Below are 18,884 nucleotides of genomic sequence, written 5' to 3'. Positions count from 1 at the left end.
TCATGAAATAATATTGCTATAATAAGTTCATTTATGCTATAATAAGTTTATTTAGCTATAATAAGTCAACGTGAGACATGACAAAATGCATGAGACTAGTCGCCGACTTTACTGCACAAATAAAAAATTGCATTAAAAAATCGCACAAAAAAAGACCGCATAAAAACAGGTTTGACTGTATTGTATTTTATTTAATTAAATTATTTTCTGGATCCTGAAGATGGTTTTTCTATTAAGATCTTAAGTCTAAAATAAATTTTTTATAAATTTAAAATTAACTACAGTAGACCCCCCTATAACACGGAACTTTTCTACCGTGTTATAGGGGGGTCTACTGTATATTCAAAATGTAATCTGATATACTTTAAAAGATTTTTAAGCGTCTTTTATATGAGGTGTGACAATTTAATTCTCAGAATGGCCTCTATAGTGTTGCCCATAACTTAATTATATCGAAATGACATGTGCATTTGTGTTTGAACATGTTTGAAGTAGGATATGCATAAATTTCAAGTTGATAGAGCTAATTATTAATTAGCTGTTGGGAAGGTAATAGTTATATGCATATAGTCTTTGGCATAAAAATGGTTGACCAAATTTAGAGCAATGAATTAATATTAAATTTTGGATGAAATCAGTAAATGTGCTACTGAAACATTAAAACTGTTGGAAGTGGCATATGGTGAAGATGCTATGGAAAAAGTCCAGTGTGTTTAAGTAGCATAAAAGATTTTGCAAAAGGCACACATGTTGCACCACAGGTTAAGACCATGCTAGTGTGTTTCTTCAATCACAAGGGAATAGTCCATCAAGAATTTATTGAACATGGATAGTCAACCAACAATGCTATTTAGTATTGCAGAGATTATGAGATTCTGTTTGAAAAAAAAGACCCAAACTGTGGCTGGGCAAGTGGATCATTCATCATGACAATGCACCAAGTTACAGTGAGTGCATTGTGAGACATTTTCTGGCCAAAAAAGCAATTATTTAATTACTGTAGATCATTTTGTCTATTCACCTGACTTGGCAGCTCCCTCTCTGTGATTTCTGGCTATTTCCAAAATGAAAAGTTATGAAGATTTTCTAATATAACTGATACCCAACAGAATGTGAGACAACTGCTCAACAGTATTTCAGAAAAAGGGGTTACAGGCCTGCTTCCAGAAATGGGAACACCATTTAAGTTGGTGTATAGATACAAGGAGAGAGTACTTTGAAGGTAACAGTAACCACTAGTGTGCAGTTTCACGTGTATATTTTTTAAAGGTGCATTCTGGGAATTAAATTGTCATATTTTGTATATATAATTTTAATTGTGTAAAATTTTGATTAAGCTGATTCTATTTCATATTATTTAGTGATTAGTTAGATTTATGTCTAAAAAAGAGCTCAAAACAGATTGATTGTTGAATATGCTAATAAATAAAACAACACATCTTGCTTATAATTTAGATACACATAAAAGTCAACAAATCTGATTATAATTTAGAGAAAGCTTAACAAAGTGTTTTGTAACTCTCTTATTGATTATTATTCATTCCTAGTGACAGATCAAAATAAGAAGAACAAATAATTCAGCCAATATTATTACCATTTTTGTTAGGATGATTTATCATTTCTTATTTTTCAGTTTCAAAGTTTAAAATGTTTGTACTTGATCAATCAAAGTTCCATGAAAGAAATTTCCTAATACATCAGGTTTTTCTATTAAAGAAATATTATAATAATTTAATTATATAACTATTGTTCAAATTAAACATAGATGGGGCCATAAAAAATATATGTTGTCACTTGTTACCATAAACAGGATTACAGTATACACAGCAAAATTGTAAAGTACTATTTTAGTTTACAACGATTATCGACTCTACCATGGCCGGAAATAACCGTTAACCTACTGGGTACTTTACTCGGATTCGCGTTAGCGTGCCAGGCCTGGACTTTAAGCGTTCACCGAATTAAATAATGACAAGATTTGTCAATAGAAAAAAATCAATGATTTAATTAGTTGTTTAGCAATAACTATGTACAATATTTAGTAACAAATCAAACAATAAATTTATTCAATGAAATTCAACAAAATCAACCCGACAATACTCAATTCAATCTATTTCTAACTTAATTCTATTCCCCTTGGGAATCCGACAAAACCAAGCCTTAACTTATAACAATAATTCTTATAAACTATAGATCCTAATCGTCACCTCAATATACTCGGAACCTATTTCATCAATTCTCAAGACTTCCTATCGTCGATCAAATATTCGAATCACTTCAAAATCACCTTGGAACTATTCGATCCTATCGGACACCTCTCTCTTACTGCTACGAAGCTCACCAAGCTCTTTGCTATCCAGAATTCACCTCTCCATCTTCACTTGAGATTCGTGATTTATAGTGTGAGGTGACGTCACAATTCTGAATGCAATCACTCCCCTCATTTACATACTTAATGCTAACAAGAACTTTTTTCGTTGTCTGGCAGCCTATTTTCCGACAATTACTCACTAACCTTTTACATTATTTGTTTTTACAATTTTTCCGGGACGTTTTTATTACTTAAGGTCTAGCGAGTTTATCTCGTGCTTGTGGGGTCTCCCCCCCTCTTTCTCGGTGCGGACTTTATACTTTTTGCTGCTCGGGAAGCGCAAATGTGCGCAAGTCCTATGGCGCTTTTCTTTCGTCGGTGAGTTGGGTTTTATTTCTTCTCTTTTTAAATACTTAAGGTGATTGGTGAGGAAACTTTCGTCCTAACAAAACATAAGCCCCCAAACAAAAATAGAATAATAAGCAAAATAAAAGTAAAATAAAAATAACGCTCGGACTTGGTTCCTTACACCATGACTAAGTTGCATAAACTATTATAGGAAATCACTTCCTGTATTCAGACACATGTTCCAATGTGATACAAATTTGTGTATACCTTCTGCAAAGAGGAAGGTTTCTGGATTACTGTTCCAATTATACTGCTTAGACTTTCCTGTAAGACTAGAATTTGCAGCCTTTGAGAAACTTTTTAAAGATTCAAAAACATGTAGGTCGCAAGTTATGCCATTTGTTGAGATAAATCTGAGATGAAATCACAGTGAAACATGGTGAATATATTTTCTGGCATTTAATGATGCATTAGGGCAAGTAGATATTAGAGTGGATAGACTGATTAATGTTAGGAATATTTAGTATTTTTTAGATTAAGCATTTTTAAAGTGATTTTTACTAGAATCACTCCATCTGCACTTTCACCCAGTCGTATGCCCCATTCTATGCAAATTAATTGATCAATTTCCATTATTTAACAGTATTTTGTATATATTGTTTAGAGAAGATTAAAAAAAAATAAATAAATAAAGAGAAAAAAATGTCATAGAGCAGGGAGTTATACAAATTACACAATTCTAAAGAATCATAGAAGATTTTCCAATTTAACAATTCCCTCCTAATTATTTAACAATATTACATATACATTTTATTTAAAAATATAAGAAGAAAGAAGTAATAAAATATTTTGGTTGGACATCATCACCGATGTCATTAATAGTAGTAGAAATTTCAACTCACTTCTTAAAAATAAAGCCATAAATACTTGTGTAGATTTACATGAAACTAGAAACAAAGAAGGAAGGCTGTCTTATACCAGACTTAGCCCAGTAGAGAAAAAGGGGGTGGGAGGAAGAGGGTTGGCTGGGGGTGAGGAGAGAGATGGGGAAAGAGGAAGGGAAGTGGGATTCTTCTGATTGCCTGCATATATCCCTTCAGATTGGAAGTTCTACAGCATCTGCCTTATAGTAATGTTAAACTGAAAGTTTGTTATAAATATGTTTGTGCAACTGAAAGATTTTCTTGTGGAAATTGGTTTGGAAAACTAAAAGCTTGTTATTCTTAAAAGTTCATTATTATGAGGTTCATTATAACTAGATTCCATTCTATAACAAAATTATAAAATTAATAAAAATATTTTTTAATAATAATTTAAATTATGTAAAATTATGATGATTTAAATATTTAGTTTTTTTGATATAATTATTTAATTTACATTTAGATATTATTCAAGATATAGTTGCTAAAGGTCTTAGCATGATATATGAATTTGGAAATGAAGAAAGTCAGCAAAAATTACTTACAAAACTTGTAGATACTTTAACATCAGGAAGAAAGTAAGTGTATTGTATATTAATTATAAAATATATTAAAAGCAATTCTTTGAAATAATTCAGATAAATGATGTTTAAATTAATAGATTGTGATGAAATGTATATTGTTTAAATAGAATAAATTAAAGTTATCTTAGAAAAAATTTATAAAAAAAATGTATTGATATTAATGAGGAAATCTATGAATATTTTAATCTTATATATTTATCAGTAATAAAAATTGTTGATAAATATTAGAAAGAATAAAAAATTTAAACATTTACTTAAAAACAATACTGATAAATTAATTTAAAAACTGAAAATATGAAGTTTTTAAAATTATGAGATGATCATTTATAAATACTGTTTAGAAGTATACTGTTAATTCTTAAATGTAGAATGAAATGTATTATTGTGCACTACTATGAGAGTTATATTTTCAAAAATTAAGCATAATAACCAAACACATGGATGGCCAGATAGCCAAACAGTTAAAGGGGACCCCAGGATTGAATCTGGATGGGTTAAAAAAAACTCCAGAAATTTTTCAGGGGATGGTCTGTCCTGATATGTTAAGCCCATGTATTACTATCCAGTTACCCCATTATAGGTCTGGCCAAACTCATAATAGACTTGTAAAAAGAAAAAACCCTCTTAGTTCCCACAAAGTAGAAAGAGTTAAAAGCACATGAGAGTTTTAATTAGAATTCTAAGAACAGTGCTTTTTGAAGTTTTATTAAGACACAGTATAAATGTAATGGCTCATATTGAAGTCTATATTAAATAGTTTAAGTTATTGGAACATGCAGCAACATCATCTCAATGATTTAATTTTAAGCTATGCAAAGTACAAGCAGCTTAACTTTAGACAACTCATTTATACATAACTAGGAGCCCCAGGATGCCCCCTAGTGGGCGTTCTTTACAAATTTCATGATAATTAAAAATCATTATTTAGTGTTCTTAAACATTCTATAAATACTTTAAAATAGTTTAATTTGTTTATTTACCTTCGCTGGTAACATTCGCTAGGGCGCCCCAGTGAGTGTTAATTTAAATAATAATTTATATTGTTAATTTAAATGTTTGAAATATGACACGTGTCCGTTTTTGGCATATCGTTACGCGGATGGACAGGCACGCGTTTAATGGGTTATATATATAGATACTTCAATATCCTTAAATTCTTTTGTATTCAAATTAGGATTTTCTCATAACTTTTAAATGTATGTAATTTATATCCCACATATTTAAATATGTATTATTAATTTGCAGGAATGCCGAATATTTTTAGAACAAAGTTTCCACAATTTGTTACAGACTAGCACACAAAATAAAACTACAATTTATATACCAGTTAATAATTATTATTTACTTTGGAAAATTAAAATTAAATTGTACAAATAATTAAATTTGCCTATTATATAATTTTCCACACAAAACTAAACTGATAAATTAATGTAAGCATTTTTAAAATAAAAGAGTTCTTCAATTTAAGCACATGTCATCATCATAGGATAGCATATAAAATAAACTTGATGTAGTACATTGATAAATAGAAATAAAATTGAAGCTGTGACTGACCTATGTTTAGTATGGGGCACTAATTGACACTTTCTGATGCCCAAAAATGCAAAATTTATTTAAGACAATGATCACTTTTTCGAAAAAGTGATTTAAATAATTTTTTAGAAAAAAATTATTTAAGAAGTGCACCAAGTTTTTGCAAAATGATAAACTTTGTTAATGTTTTTGGTTGACTTTATTACTATTTATTTTTTTGAGAATGGGACCATATTTTTTATGGTGTTTTGAAATATATTTGATGATAATAATTTTTATTTTATAATAACTTTATGAAAAAATATGAAAAATAAAGGAAAATAATGTTTTTAAAAAATGATGATAAAATTTATATTTAGCTATTTAATCAAGACAATTGAGAAAGTTATTAAATGCAGTTTTATTAATTTTAAAATTTTTCACATGGGGAACAAGTGAATATTTTGTTTTAATTCAAGCCCACATGAAATTTCACCCATTAAATAGTGTTGAAAAGTTTTGAAATGAAAATAGACTTTCTTTTTTGAAGCTTTATTGGTTTTTCCTAAAAATTAAAACCATAATTCAGTAAGTGAGATTGACTCATCTCTACTGCATACATCTGACTGCATGCATCTAACCATGGAAATCGGCAGCAATGTGACTGACTGATCAGAAACAAAGTAAATGACATTCTAACTTCAGTTTTAAAACACAAAATCCCCAAATTTTGGCAAATTTTCCCAATTAATGTCTATAGACTTAGCCTAGGTGCTATTCTATTTTATTATGTTTTTGCAGCTGCTGCCTTAATATTACTTTTTTTGTCACAAATTTTTTCAGGACTGTGGGAAGCCCTGGCATAATTTCAAAAAACTGATTAAATAGAAAGAACAACTAGTTCTTACATTTGGATATTCTTCAAAATTATTATTGTCAAGTGTTTTTAATTCATTTTCATATAATTGTTTAATTTATTTAATCAGCTGTTTTGTTTTTTACCTGTAACAAGTGTTTGTCTGAGTCATGTGACAATATGTATACATTTTAATAATCTCAATGGACATCAATATTAAATAAGAAATGGAATTGTTAATATATAATTATTATTTAAATGTATATTTATTAATAAGAGTCATTTATCTGTAAGTTATTAAACTCTGATAACATCAAAATGACTTGAGAAATAATTTTTATTATTTATTAATGTTAACCTATGGTTTTAACTTTTTAAATAATGTTTTATGTAATGTAACATATTTATTATAAAGAAAACATTTTATATTTTTTGACTTTCTGGAACTCCTTCATAACATGCAATTCTGTTGCTTGACTTTCAGACATTGGACTTTGGACTTTACTTGTATACATTTTTACATTTTTAGGATCATATTATGTCTAAAATTTGTGAACTGTTTGTATATTGCTTCTCAGTTAAAATATCTTGTTACATGTTAGAAAATATTAATCTAATTGCAATGTGTAAGAAACTATTGTGTTGCCTAATATTTTGGTCTCAAAATACTTCTAAATTAATTGCAGTATGTACAATATTAAAAGAACAATGAATATGTAAATATTATTTATGATATTGTACATTCTCATACAACTAATATTAAATTTTTAAAAATACTTCTTTATTATTATTATAAAATATTGATTTAAGTTTTAGCATTAAGTTTAAAACTGTTGTTTTTTATTGTTAGGTCATCAATAACAGTTACAGAAGAAACAAAATTATTTAATGAAGGTTTGTTGGGAAATGCTCCTACTGGGTAAGAATCACTAATTCTGATATTGTTAAAGTATAAAATAAAAGATTTTTATTTGAATAATTTGTTAAAAGTTTCCGTTAATAAAAGAATTGTTCATTTATTGCAAAAAATCTGATATAATATTAAATTTAATTATCATTTAATTAAACGTTGAATAAAATTTTCATGTATTTCTATTCAAATAATATTGTAATTTCCTACAAATAATCCATAGGTTATCTAAAGTTAGTTTGAAAGCAGCTATGAGTTATTTGTCAATTTTAAATTGCAGTTATGAGTTCACCCAATAGCTGTTCATCTAAACTTAATTAATATGAGTGTCTTTCATAAAATTCTTTACACATTGCACATTCATCTGCCATTGCAATTTTTTTTTTAACTACCAAAAACATATTTATATACCTCATCTTTAGTTGTCACTTGTTTTTATATATGAATTCACATTTTAATTGATATTATTAGATGGCTATATTTAATCATGTATTTTGAAAGTTAATAAATTCCCAGTAATTTCTCCTTTCTATAATAATGATTCTCAGAGAACTATTAAAAGCAAACTATAAATTTTAGTATATATTAATTTTCTACAGTATGTAAAAGCTAAGTGATTGACACTCAAATTCATATTCAATTCAATTCTTTATTATAATAACCTTAGTTTATTACAAGGGAGTTAAAGTATTACATAAAAACTGAAGTTAGTACAATTTAACAAATCAATATAATAGCTTAGTACAGTAAGACACCACTTAACACTGCTTTGCTTAATGCTAATTCGATATAACGCAGTCTGCTCAAAGCCTAAAAAAACTCAAAACTTACGCTGATTTAAATTATCATGTCATTTAATTGATTCTTATATAATACAATTATTTATGAACACAAACCAATCATCAAAAGGTAGCAAAAAGGTGTACTTTTTTTAAATTTATGTTTGTTTGGTGCAATTTTGGAAAAAATATAACATCATGGATGCCATAGGCAATATTGGCTTTGCTTGGCAAGAATATAACATCATGGATGCCATAGGCAATATTGGCTTCGCTTGGCAAGAATTAACTGATAAATGCACAAACAAAGTGTGGAAGAAGTTATGGCTGAAGGTATTCAAGAATTCCCAATGAGAAGAGCCTATTGCTGTATCGTTACAGCAGGACTAGGAGATGTAGATGAGCAGGATATTGAGGAGTTACCACAGGTCTCTGGTGAGAGCCTTACCAATGACAGTTGGTAAGGATCTCACTAATGACAACCTTCAAGAACTGGCAGAACAAGGAATTCATGTACAACTGAAAAATAGAGATTTTGAAAACAAAGAACCCAAAGAATTTCTCTACAGATTTCCTTAGTAAAAGTTTGGTAACAATAACTGAAATCGTTGATCAAATTGTAGCGAATGATCCAGATTTTGAAAGGGGAGTGCAAAAGCAAAACGAGGCGTTTTGGATGTGATCTTCTGCTACCGACATTTATTTAAGAAAAGAAAAAAGTGACAAATGAAACTTCATGGCTTTATTGCAAAAAAACAAGAATTTTAGAAAAGTCACAACCTTCATCACAAAAAATGAACTTTACATTTCTGTGTGCATATGTTTATGTTATTTAACATATATTATTATACAAATTAATATAAAAATAACTTAAAATTAAAGCAAAATTTCTTTATTTTTGGTCATGTGTTCTTCTATTCTTATTTACTCTATGTTAAAATGACCTTGTTTAACACTGTTTTGTTTAGTGCTTTGTCATCTAGGAATGCATCCCCGTGTGAAGTGGGGTCTTACTGTATTACTAAGATTACTTAATAAGATTTTTATGTTCAGACAACGAATACTTCACACAACAAACAGAAAAAGAAGCGACATTAAATAGTGAATACCGATTGGTCTTCCCTTGTCTCCAGGTGACAATTCAAAACCTTTCAGAACTCGACATCAACATCGATGCTAAACCCGATACCAATCAGACAGTATAACTCTGAATTCTGAAACTCTCCCTTGTAATTCCAGCTTTTTGTTTACCTTTCTGACAAATAATTTTTTATAGACTTCGCGAAACAGGTATTTGTTAAGTTTTGCATCAGTTTTTATTTATGAAAAGTAAGAGTTTAACTGTCCCATCAGATATTCCTAAACATTTTAATACCAAATTTCGAATTTCATTTGGGCCTTGCATTTAACCCCTTCCGCTGCGTTTTTTTTTTAAATTTTTTGAGTTAATTATGTTTAATTACATTAAAAAATATTAAAAACGAAAAAAAAACGAAAGAAATGTGTTAATTTTGAAGAAAACACTTCAAAGTACAATTTCCTTTTTCTCGCCTTAGCGCGAAACTTGACACTGATGAGTCATTGTTTACACAGCTGGATGACCTTGAGAACAGCTGGTGTCGTGTTTCGCGGGACATTCTCATGAAACTCTCGGGAGGAGAAGGGTAAAAAGTAGGGTGAATACTAGATGGCTGGATATTTCAAAACTTTTTTTTTTAATTACGATTTTTATTGAAATTTCCGACCCCCCCGACTTAATTAAACGTAATTATAAAAAAATCTATTAATTAAAAAAATTAAAAAACTATTGGATGTTGTTTTTTACATCAGAAAATAGCTTTAAATAACTTTACCGAAGTAAAATCGGTGCGCTAGAAGTTTAGAAGGATAAATAAAGTTCTATAAAAAAATCCCATAAAAAAACAATTAAGCGTTAATTGTCCGTCATTAAGGGTTAATTAAAATCGCAATAAAATTTTTTCGCGCGGGAAAAAATTTTTCAAAAAATTTGGGGTCTGAAAATACATCCGAAAGTCCAAAAAAACATTTTTTTTTCGCCGATTTTTTTTCTCCGAGGGTCTAAAACACCATTTTCTGTGTAACGCTATGTAAACCGATCGAACTCAGTTCGATTGCGGGTACGAAGGGGTTAAATAATTTTTTGTGTGCTAGTTGATATCTATTCTCTGAATTTTTGTAAGTGCTTTTCTGAACTTATTATTTAAAAAAGAAACTGATACTGTTATGGAGCCTAAGAAGAGTGAAGTGTCAAGAACTGCACTCACTGTAGAAACCAAGCAAGAGATAATAGTTAAGGTAAAGATTGGGCACAAGATGTCTGATGTTGCTAGACAGTATGGCTTGAACAGGTCTACAGTAGGCACAATCTTAGCTATGAAAAATATATCAAAAAATCTCAAGCATCTAAAGGAGTAACAAAAATCACATCTGAGAAATAAAGAACATTTAAGAACTCATAATGGAAACTGAAATGGATCTGACGACAGAAGAATGCCAAGAACTCTTGAATGAAGAATACCAAGAGTTGGTGAGATATGCTTTCTTCTGAAAAAGAGGATTAATCCCAATATCTGCTATTAAAGTTCTTATGAAGAAGTGGGAGGATGTCAGAACAATGGTCTTAGAATGGTATCCAAACCAGGTTGAGGTTAATAGGCTTGGGGATCTCTACAGTTACAATGCTATTAATTACTTCTGAAAAATCCCGAAGAAGAGATAGAAGAAGTCGACATTAGACAGATTCTTCAACCTCCACAAATGGAAAAAACATGACTAATAAAAATGCAAGATTGCATATATGTATTTTTACTATTACATATAAATAAACATAGTAAGAAAGTATATATTTTATATTTTTTGGAGTCTTCGTAATGAATTAATCAAATTCCAAAAAAAACCTATGACAAATCGATAATCAGTTAACAAACAGTTTGGATGGTGAACAAAGTCTTGGAATGGATTATGTTCATTCACCCATTGTAATTGAAAATGCTTGTTCTTTTCCAATAAAGACCTATCTTCTTGTATGCTCTGTTTGTAACACACTTTTATAATTAATGTTCGATAACTTTGGTTGTCTCAAAATCCTCATTTGAGACAACCATAGAAATGAGAAACCAAGTTGATCTAACAGATTTTTCAATGCCAATGTCCAGTTATATGTATAATTATCCATTAAACATAATTTATACAGTTTGTTATATGTTACTTTAACATAACTGTTATCCTGTAGTTTCAACACACTAATCCAAAAGGAAAGTATTGCTTTTATTATTAATACCAATATTCTAGAAACACCAAGCTCCAGTTGCAACATATAAACTGGAATTTTATGGTATAACAAAAATTCTTCAAAGATATAAGGCAAGAACAATTTTTATTTTATCATGATAAGTAATTGCCCATACAGGATTTCATCTGTTACTACTTTATGCTGCAGCATAAAGTAGTACAGATGAAATCATTGAGTGAAATAATATTATATAAATATGAGCAGAATTAACTTTAGCTTTTAAAAGAATAGGCCACATAGAACCCAGTGCCATTTTAGCCTTACAAATACTATAATTTTTAGCCTGTAAAAACTGTCCAGAAGATGAAAGTAATACTCCCAGGTATACGTAATTTGAAACAACTTGTATAGGCTGATTATTAAAAGACCATCTCTCTCTCTCTGGGTGATAGTCTACCACCCTTCTTGAACAACATCACTTTTGTTATTGAAACATTTATAATTTCAAAAACAAAATTAATCCATAGTCACAACAGAATTCCTCTAAAATTGTGATTTTCTTTTGTAACATTTGTGGAGTATCAACAAGAATTAGTGTCGTCAGCATACATTAGTACAAGTAACGCAACTTGATCAGAGAGAGAAATTCCAGATAGGTCAGATTTAGCAAGTTGCATTGTCAAACCATTAATGTATAAATTAAAAAGCATTGGGCTTAGATTCTTACCCTGCAAAACTCCAATATTTTGGCTAAAATCTTCAGATTTTAGCCAAAATGGAGAAAAAAATTAATAAAAATATTTTTGTATTTTTGATATTATATCAGGTACAGTAGACCTGCAATCATTCAGCTCATAATTATCTGGCCTGATCAGCCATGTCAAATTTTTTTTTATATAAACAAAAAGTACAAAATAATTATACTTCTATAATTATTCAAAATCTATTAACAAATAATAAGCTTATTAATATACAGTATATATATTGAAATGATAGATAAGCTCTTGATTATAACAGCAATTTATCTCTTTAATTAGTCATTTCATTAGGAGTATTAGTAATAATAATAATAATATTTTAAATTTCAATATTGTTATTAATATATTAATGAAATGTAATTGATTTATTTTTTGTTTGGTTATAATTTTATTACAAATAGTATCAAAAGTATAAATAAAGATGATAAGGTACTAACTTTAAGAATTAACTCAATTACTACTTTACTTCCACTCGACAACCCTCAAATATTAATAAGAGTTTTGCAGTTAAGCTAAATTTATTTTAAATATAAAATCTGTTATTAGAAATAAAATTGTGATTGATTTTTTTTCTTTTCATTTCTAGTTTTATAATTATTTAATACTGATTTTTATAAATATGTATCAGTTAAAGTAAGTTATGCTTATGATTTAATATGTTTAATAATATATTATTGTCATAGGGGAGGATTAAGTACCTACAAGGAATTGTGTGCTGTTGCATCTGATCTTAATCAACCAGAATTAATTTATAAATTTATGCATTTGGCAAATCATAATGCACTTTGGAACTCTAAAAAGGTTTTTCTTTCTCTTAATTTTTCATAGACTTTATAAGAAATGAATAATAAAATAATATAGAAATTTACATTTTTTAATATATTCTATGGAAATGGTTTGTGGTAGAAATCATATAGCCTATATATACTGCATTGAATTAATTATATAGATAAACCCTAAATTAACATAAAAATCTTTTTAAAGTTTTGTAACTTTTAAACTTTACAATAAAAAATACTTTCACAAATTGTAAGTTGGTTTTTTCAGTTTTGTATTTAAACATCCAAAAATTTATAAGATTGAAAATAATTGTGAATTTGTGTGAAACATTCTTTAGTTATAAGCATAAATTTTGCTGAAGAAAACAAAATCATACAAGGAACACACCAGCTGACTATTCCAACTTTATTATATCAGGAATTTTTTTACCAAAATTTTTATCATATCTTAAATTCTAAAATATATCCTAAAATCATTTTAAAATATATGTATTTTATATAATTACATAATTCATACAACAATATGATTATAAATTACATTAATGCATTGGCCTAATACAATGATTCCCAAACTTTTTAATTGGCAGCCCAAATTGCATGCAAGTCATAGCTAGATGGGCCATAAAATGATAACTCATTATTTATATAATTTACTAATAATTTATATAATTTACTAATAATTTATTATTAAACTACAAAAATAATCACTTTATCAGTTTAACTGCAATCGAGATTTAAATCCTCATTCTTTTGAATAATTTGTTTATAAATTAAATAATTTTGGGAATTACCTCAAACTACACGTAATTTGTTATTTATATAGAAATTTAGACTTTATTTTTATAAATATTTTCCTACTGTACAAAAAAATAATTTTCTTAAACAAATATATAATAAAAATGTAAATTAACTTGGTGTAGAAATGAAATGTTAAATTAAAATTTAGATTTAATTAATATTTTACAGGGAGCTGCATTTGGATTTGGTATTATTGCTCAGCAAGCTAAAAGTCAGCTTAAAGAATATTTACCAATTATTGTTCCTAAATTGTATCGATATCAGTTTGATCCAAATAGTAGTGTTCGCTTGTCATTTGTTTCAATATGGCATGCAATTGTACCTGATGAACAAAAAGTAGTAAGTAATAATAATATATTTTATTATAAAAAATTAATAATTTAATAACTAACATTTTTATGAAATGTTAAATCAAACTTTTCTGTTGTAATTATTATAAAAGCTTAATATAATTTTACATTCTGTTAAGATATCACTAAGCTTTCAAAATACAACTGAAATCAGGAAGAATTCCATAGAACTGTTGAAATTCAATTACTCGTAATAGACATTTAGATTGATAAATCTGTTAATTTCCAAATACAGTAGAGCATCGATTATCCGACTTAATTGAGGACTGGGGTTGGTCGGATAACTGAAAAGTCCGATAACTGAAAAGTATGAAAAAATACATTATTAGTATAGTGTATTAGGTCTGGTTTAAATACTAGCCTCCCTTTCATGGTCGAGCCAGTGCTGCCAGCTAAAACATTCAAAAATTTAACAAAAATAATATTGAAGTAGTCAAGACATAACCAAATATTGTAGCGCCACATCACTAGTGGACATTTGAATTTGCCGACTAGAACGCGGTCGGTTAATCGGGGGTTGGATACTGTATATTCTAATTATAAATCTATTTGTATTACAGAATCTGTAAATATAAACACATTTCATTTGAGAAATATTTCATTACTTTCCTGGCTGTTATATATATAACAGAGGGAAAGTATGGCAATCGGTCAAAAAATGACATTCCAAGATTTTTATATTTTTGGACTCAGGACCTTGAAATGTGAAATGCAAAAAAATTTGGGGGTTTTTTTCATATGTATGGATGTTAATGTTTGTGTGTGGGGGGGCATGATTTTGTTCACCCTCTTTGAAGCTTAATAACTTCTGTGCTTTTTGCTGAAAATTTCTTAAATTTTGCATGGAGGTTTGTGTATTAGGAGAATTGATGCTATTAAATTTTAGTGGTTAAAGGTCAAGGGGGCTGTGTGTCATATCTCGAGTAGGGTCAGACTTAATGACAATTTTACTTGTTATTAGAATTTACAGTTTTTTTTTTTTTTTTTTTATAAAACTCATCTCTACCCTGAAAATTAAGCCATTTTATGCCATTTTATAATAGTTAAAAATATAAAAAGTTTTTAATAATAAAATATTATAACAGATGGCACCACATATGCAGTTTGTGTTGCCAGGAAAGTTAAGCAACTCATTGTTGGATTTTTTTTTATAGAAATAAAATTGATTTGTACTTTATATAACACAGCACAGTATTGTTATACTGATAATATTAAAAACTAAATTCTACATAACTATATTTTTATATCTTAACACAACTTTATTTTAAGAACTTAATTTCAAAAACATTAAAGATTTTCAGACTATTTTTTTGTTCTCAAGACTTAGTTTAGACCCTTTGCTTATTATAGCTATTGCAACAGCTTATGTTTAGTAATGTAAATTTATAGAAATAACAATAGTTTTATATCATTATTTTCACAGTTATCTAAAATTTATTTATTTTTTTAACATTCTGTAAACTATTCTGCAGTGTTGACTATTATAGTATCTACATTGGATGAAATGCTCTCCAATGTGTTCTCAATTAGTTATATTATCGTATACATTACATAATTTATAACATTTATTCTTCAACCAAATTTGCAATAGGATTCTTATTTTTGCCAAAAATCTGAGTTTTCTTGTAATTGGCACATGAAAAAATTTTCAGTAGGCCAACTAGTATCAACAAAAATTTATCAAAAACACTTTTTCCATGAGTTCTAATGACACTGTTTTAGTTACTTTTTATTATTTTTCTGTGAATAAATAGTTTATATCTGGTGGTATTTTTCAGTCTTATTTCAGATGATAACTATCTATTACTTACATTTATTTGTTAAATGTACTCATTTCTGGCACTAAAGGCAAGGCTGCATTTTATTATATAATTCTTAGATGTCTTTCAGTATCAGATTGCCAACTATTAGTTGTAAGGCAGTCACCATGTTAAAATTATTACATTTTAACAGTATGATCTTAAGTCATTTTTATGTTTATTTTATTATAATGATAATAATTTCATACATTTAAATAAATATATGTGAGACACTAAAAATAAAAACTTACAACAATAAGCCAAAAACATGGAAAAAATAAAAATTAACTGTTATTAATCTTTTAACATACTGAATTAATACTAGTTCACTAACTTAAAAATTATATATATATATATATATTTGTTTTTACATGTACTCCCAACATTCTGTCATATATTTCAATTATAACAGAGATAGTTTTACTTAACCATTGATTTTTTAAATAATTATTTCTAAATAGTGTCTGCATAACAGATACAAAGCCATAACTTTTGGAAAATGAGATATAAGAATGATATCATTACTTGCAGTTTGTATTTTAAATATTTTATTTGTGGACATTCTATTTTCAGCATTTCTGTATTTTTGATGATATTTTAAATATTAAAAAATAATTTTAAAATTTAATTATTTTTATTCTTACTTTTAACATTAATGCCAGAAGATAGTATTTAAACTTATCTATGTGAATATAACTTTCTAATTTGAAAAGACAATTATTTTAATTAGACATATTTAAAAGTTAAAAATTATAAATCATTTTTTCATCTTGTTTTAAAATACTAGTCAAATACTGATTTTCTGTCATGCTTCATTCCAAATCCTCATTAAATTGATTGTTTTTCTAGTACAAGTAAGGTCACTTAATAATAACAGTGCATCATGGATCACTAATTATACATTTTCCATGTTTGGTATCAATGACAATTGCTTATTTTTTTTTTTTTTTTTTATAAATTTTAGCTATGGTTTAATATAAAGTAAAATGACCATCAGCTGAAATCTAGAGAATTCAAGTGAGCATATGCTATTTGCAATACCATTATTGGCCATTCATTAAATAAGTCTGACAGTTGTGAGAATTTTAAGCATCTTCTCATAATTCTATCCAGATTAAAAGAGGTACCAGAAAATCAGTGATAAACCTGAAATAGGTTTTTTTAATATTACACATGCTTAAAATGAAATAAGAATTTTTCCGATTGAATTAATTCTTATTATTCTGTTTATTAAATAGAATTGTGCTATTATTAATTATTACATTTATCAAACTACTCTACAAATTAAATATTTTAATCTAAATTGCAATTTTCTTTTTGAACATCAAAATTTTTATAAAAGCCACATGTATAAAAACTAAACTAGTAAAACAAAGTATGAACATGTAACCATTTGTGTTTAAAATTAGTGATCTATGTACATTGAATCAGTTTTAGTCATTAGAATACATTTGTGTTTGACTTAAGCAGCAGATTAACAATATGTATTTTACAATAACTACAAAATTATCAGTATTAATCAGAATATTTTAGAAATTAGTTATTAACTTTATTATATGATTTGGAAATTTTATATTTTTAAAAAACGTTATAAAGTTTTGAATAAATTAAATATTTTTATTTATTTAAAGGAAGGAATGACTAAGTTTTTAAACTTTGTTAAAAATGCAGTCATTCCTTCCTTTATCATTGTTAAAAGTCAATTGGAACTTTATTGCTTTCATTTAAATATAGATAATATTTAGTTCTGTTGAAATCATTAATATTTAATTATATCTTGAAACAGAAAAACAGATTTATTTATATATTAACTTGTTTAATTTAATAAATTATGTTAATTAATAATTAGTTAATAATAATTTATTAATTAATTATCAATAATTACTGTACTTATTTAACTACAATAGATGAAATACTCAAACTTCTATAACAATGTTAAATTATTATATTTAATGAATTGTTTTGATATTTTTCAGATTGATCAGTATTTAGAAGAAATAATAAAAGATATTGATTATAATCTTACAAGTCCACAGTGGAGAATTAGAGAATCATGGTAAATTGAAAATGTTTTTAAAAAAAATATTATTAAATTTTTTTAAAGTATAAGTATTTTTTAAAAGTTTTAAACAGATTGTTGTTGAAAAATATTAATGGCATTACCCAGGATTTATTTAATAAAATTGGAAAGACTCCTTTTGTTGTACCTAACTATGAATTATTTTATTTCTAGCATCAACCTGTTTAAAATTACTATATTGTTTATTACCCTGTCTTTTATTCACAGTATTGCTATTAGTTAAGATATAGAAAATATTACATATCATGTGCATTATCAGTGGATGGTCTAATGGGTCAGTAGACACCTCTTTTTCCAATGTGAAGAGTAATAATACATCACAAAGCTGTACTTCAATTGTTGTCTATTCTTGTTTAACAATAAAAATATGATATTTTAAAATAAATAACATTACTAGATCCGATATACTATAAGCTAGACTCCAACCAAATGCTGAATTCTATCAGACTAGATATGGCTAAATACTAAATAAATTATGCAATTTGGCACTAGAGAGAAGCATTAGGTGCCATCCCTTATTAAATTTAATAATTATAATATTTAATTATTTAAATTAATTAATTAAATATTATAATTATTAAATTTAATAAGAGATGACGCTTAACGCTTTCCTCTAGTGCTAAATTAGTTGCATAATTTATTTAGTATTTAGCTATATCTAGCCCGATAGAATTTGGCATTTGGTTGGAGTATAGATATTTTTAAAGTTGAATTTTTTTATTGTATGAAATGTTGTTAATTAATAATATCAGGTCAGTCCATAAGTTCATGGGCATTTTTATGACCTTGAGAAAAATCTTGTTTTGCTGTTAAAAATGTCAGTCTAATGTGATAATTTTTACACTGA

At 27.3% G+C, this 18,884-nt stretch overlaps 1 protein-coding gene across 1 annotated transcript in view; it reads left to right on the top strand.

The window, feature by feature from the left end:
- The window catches only part of LOC136988882 (proteasome adapter and scaffold protein ECM29), a 158,679-nt gene that overhangs the window by 99,037 nt on the left and 40,758 nt on the right, over window positions 1–18,884 (top strand). Inside the window, exons 24-28 of the mRNA XM_067286882.1 lie at window positions 4,043–4,157; window positions 7,382–7,450; window positions 12,915–13,032; window positions 13,977–14,147; window positions 17,934–18,013. Coding sequence (XP_067142983.1) covers window positions 4,043–4,157; window positions 7,382–7,450; window positions 12,915–13,032; window positions 13,977–14,147; window positions 17,934–18,013 — 553 coding nt within the window. The remainder of the gene's footprint in view (window positions 1–4,042; window positions 4,158–7,381; window positions 7,451–12,914; window positions 13,033–13,976; window positions 14,148–17,933; window positions 18,014–18,884) is intronic.

This window comes from Centruroides vittatus, unplaced genomic scaffold, assembly GCF_030686945.1.
Source record: "Centruroides vittatus isolate TY-2023 unplaced genomic scaffold, ASM3068694v2 scaffold_386, whole genome shotgun sequence".
Taxonomy (NCBI): Eukaryota; Metazoa; Arthropoda; class Arachnida; order Scorpiones; family Buthidae; genus Centruroides; species Centruroides vittatus.
Note: the sequence above shows the minus strand (reverse complement) of the source record. Positions and strands in the feature narration are given on the sequence as shown.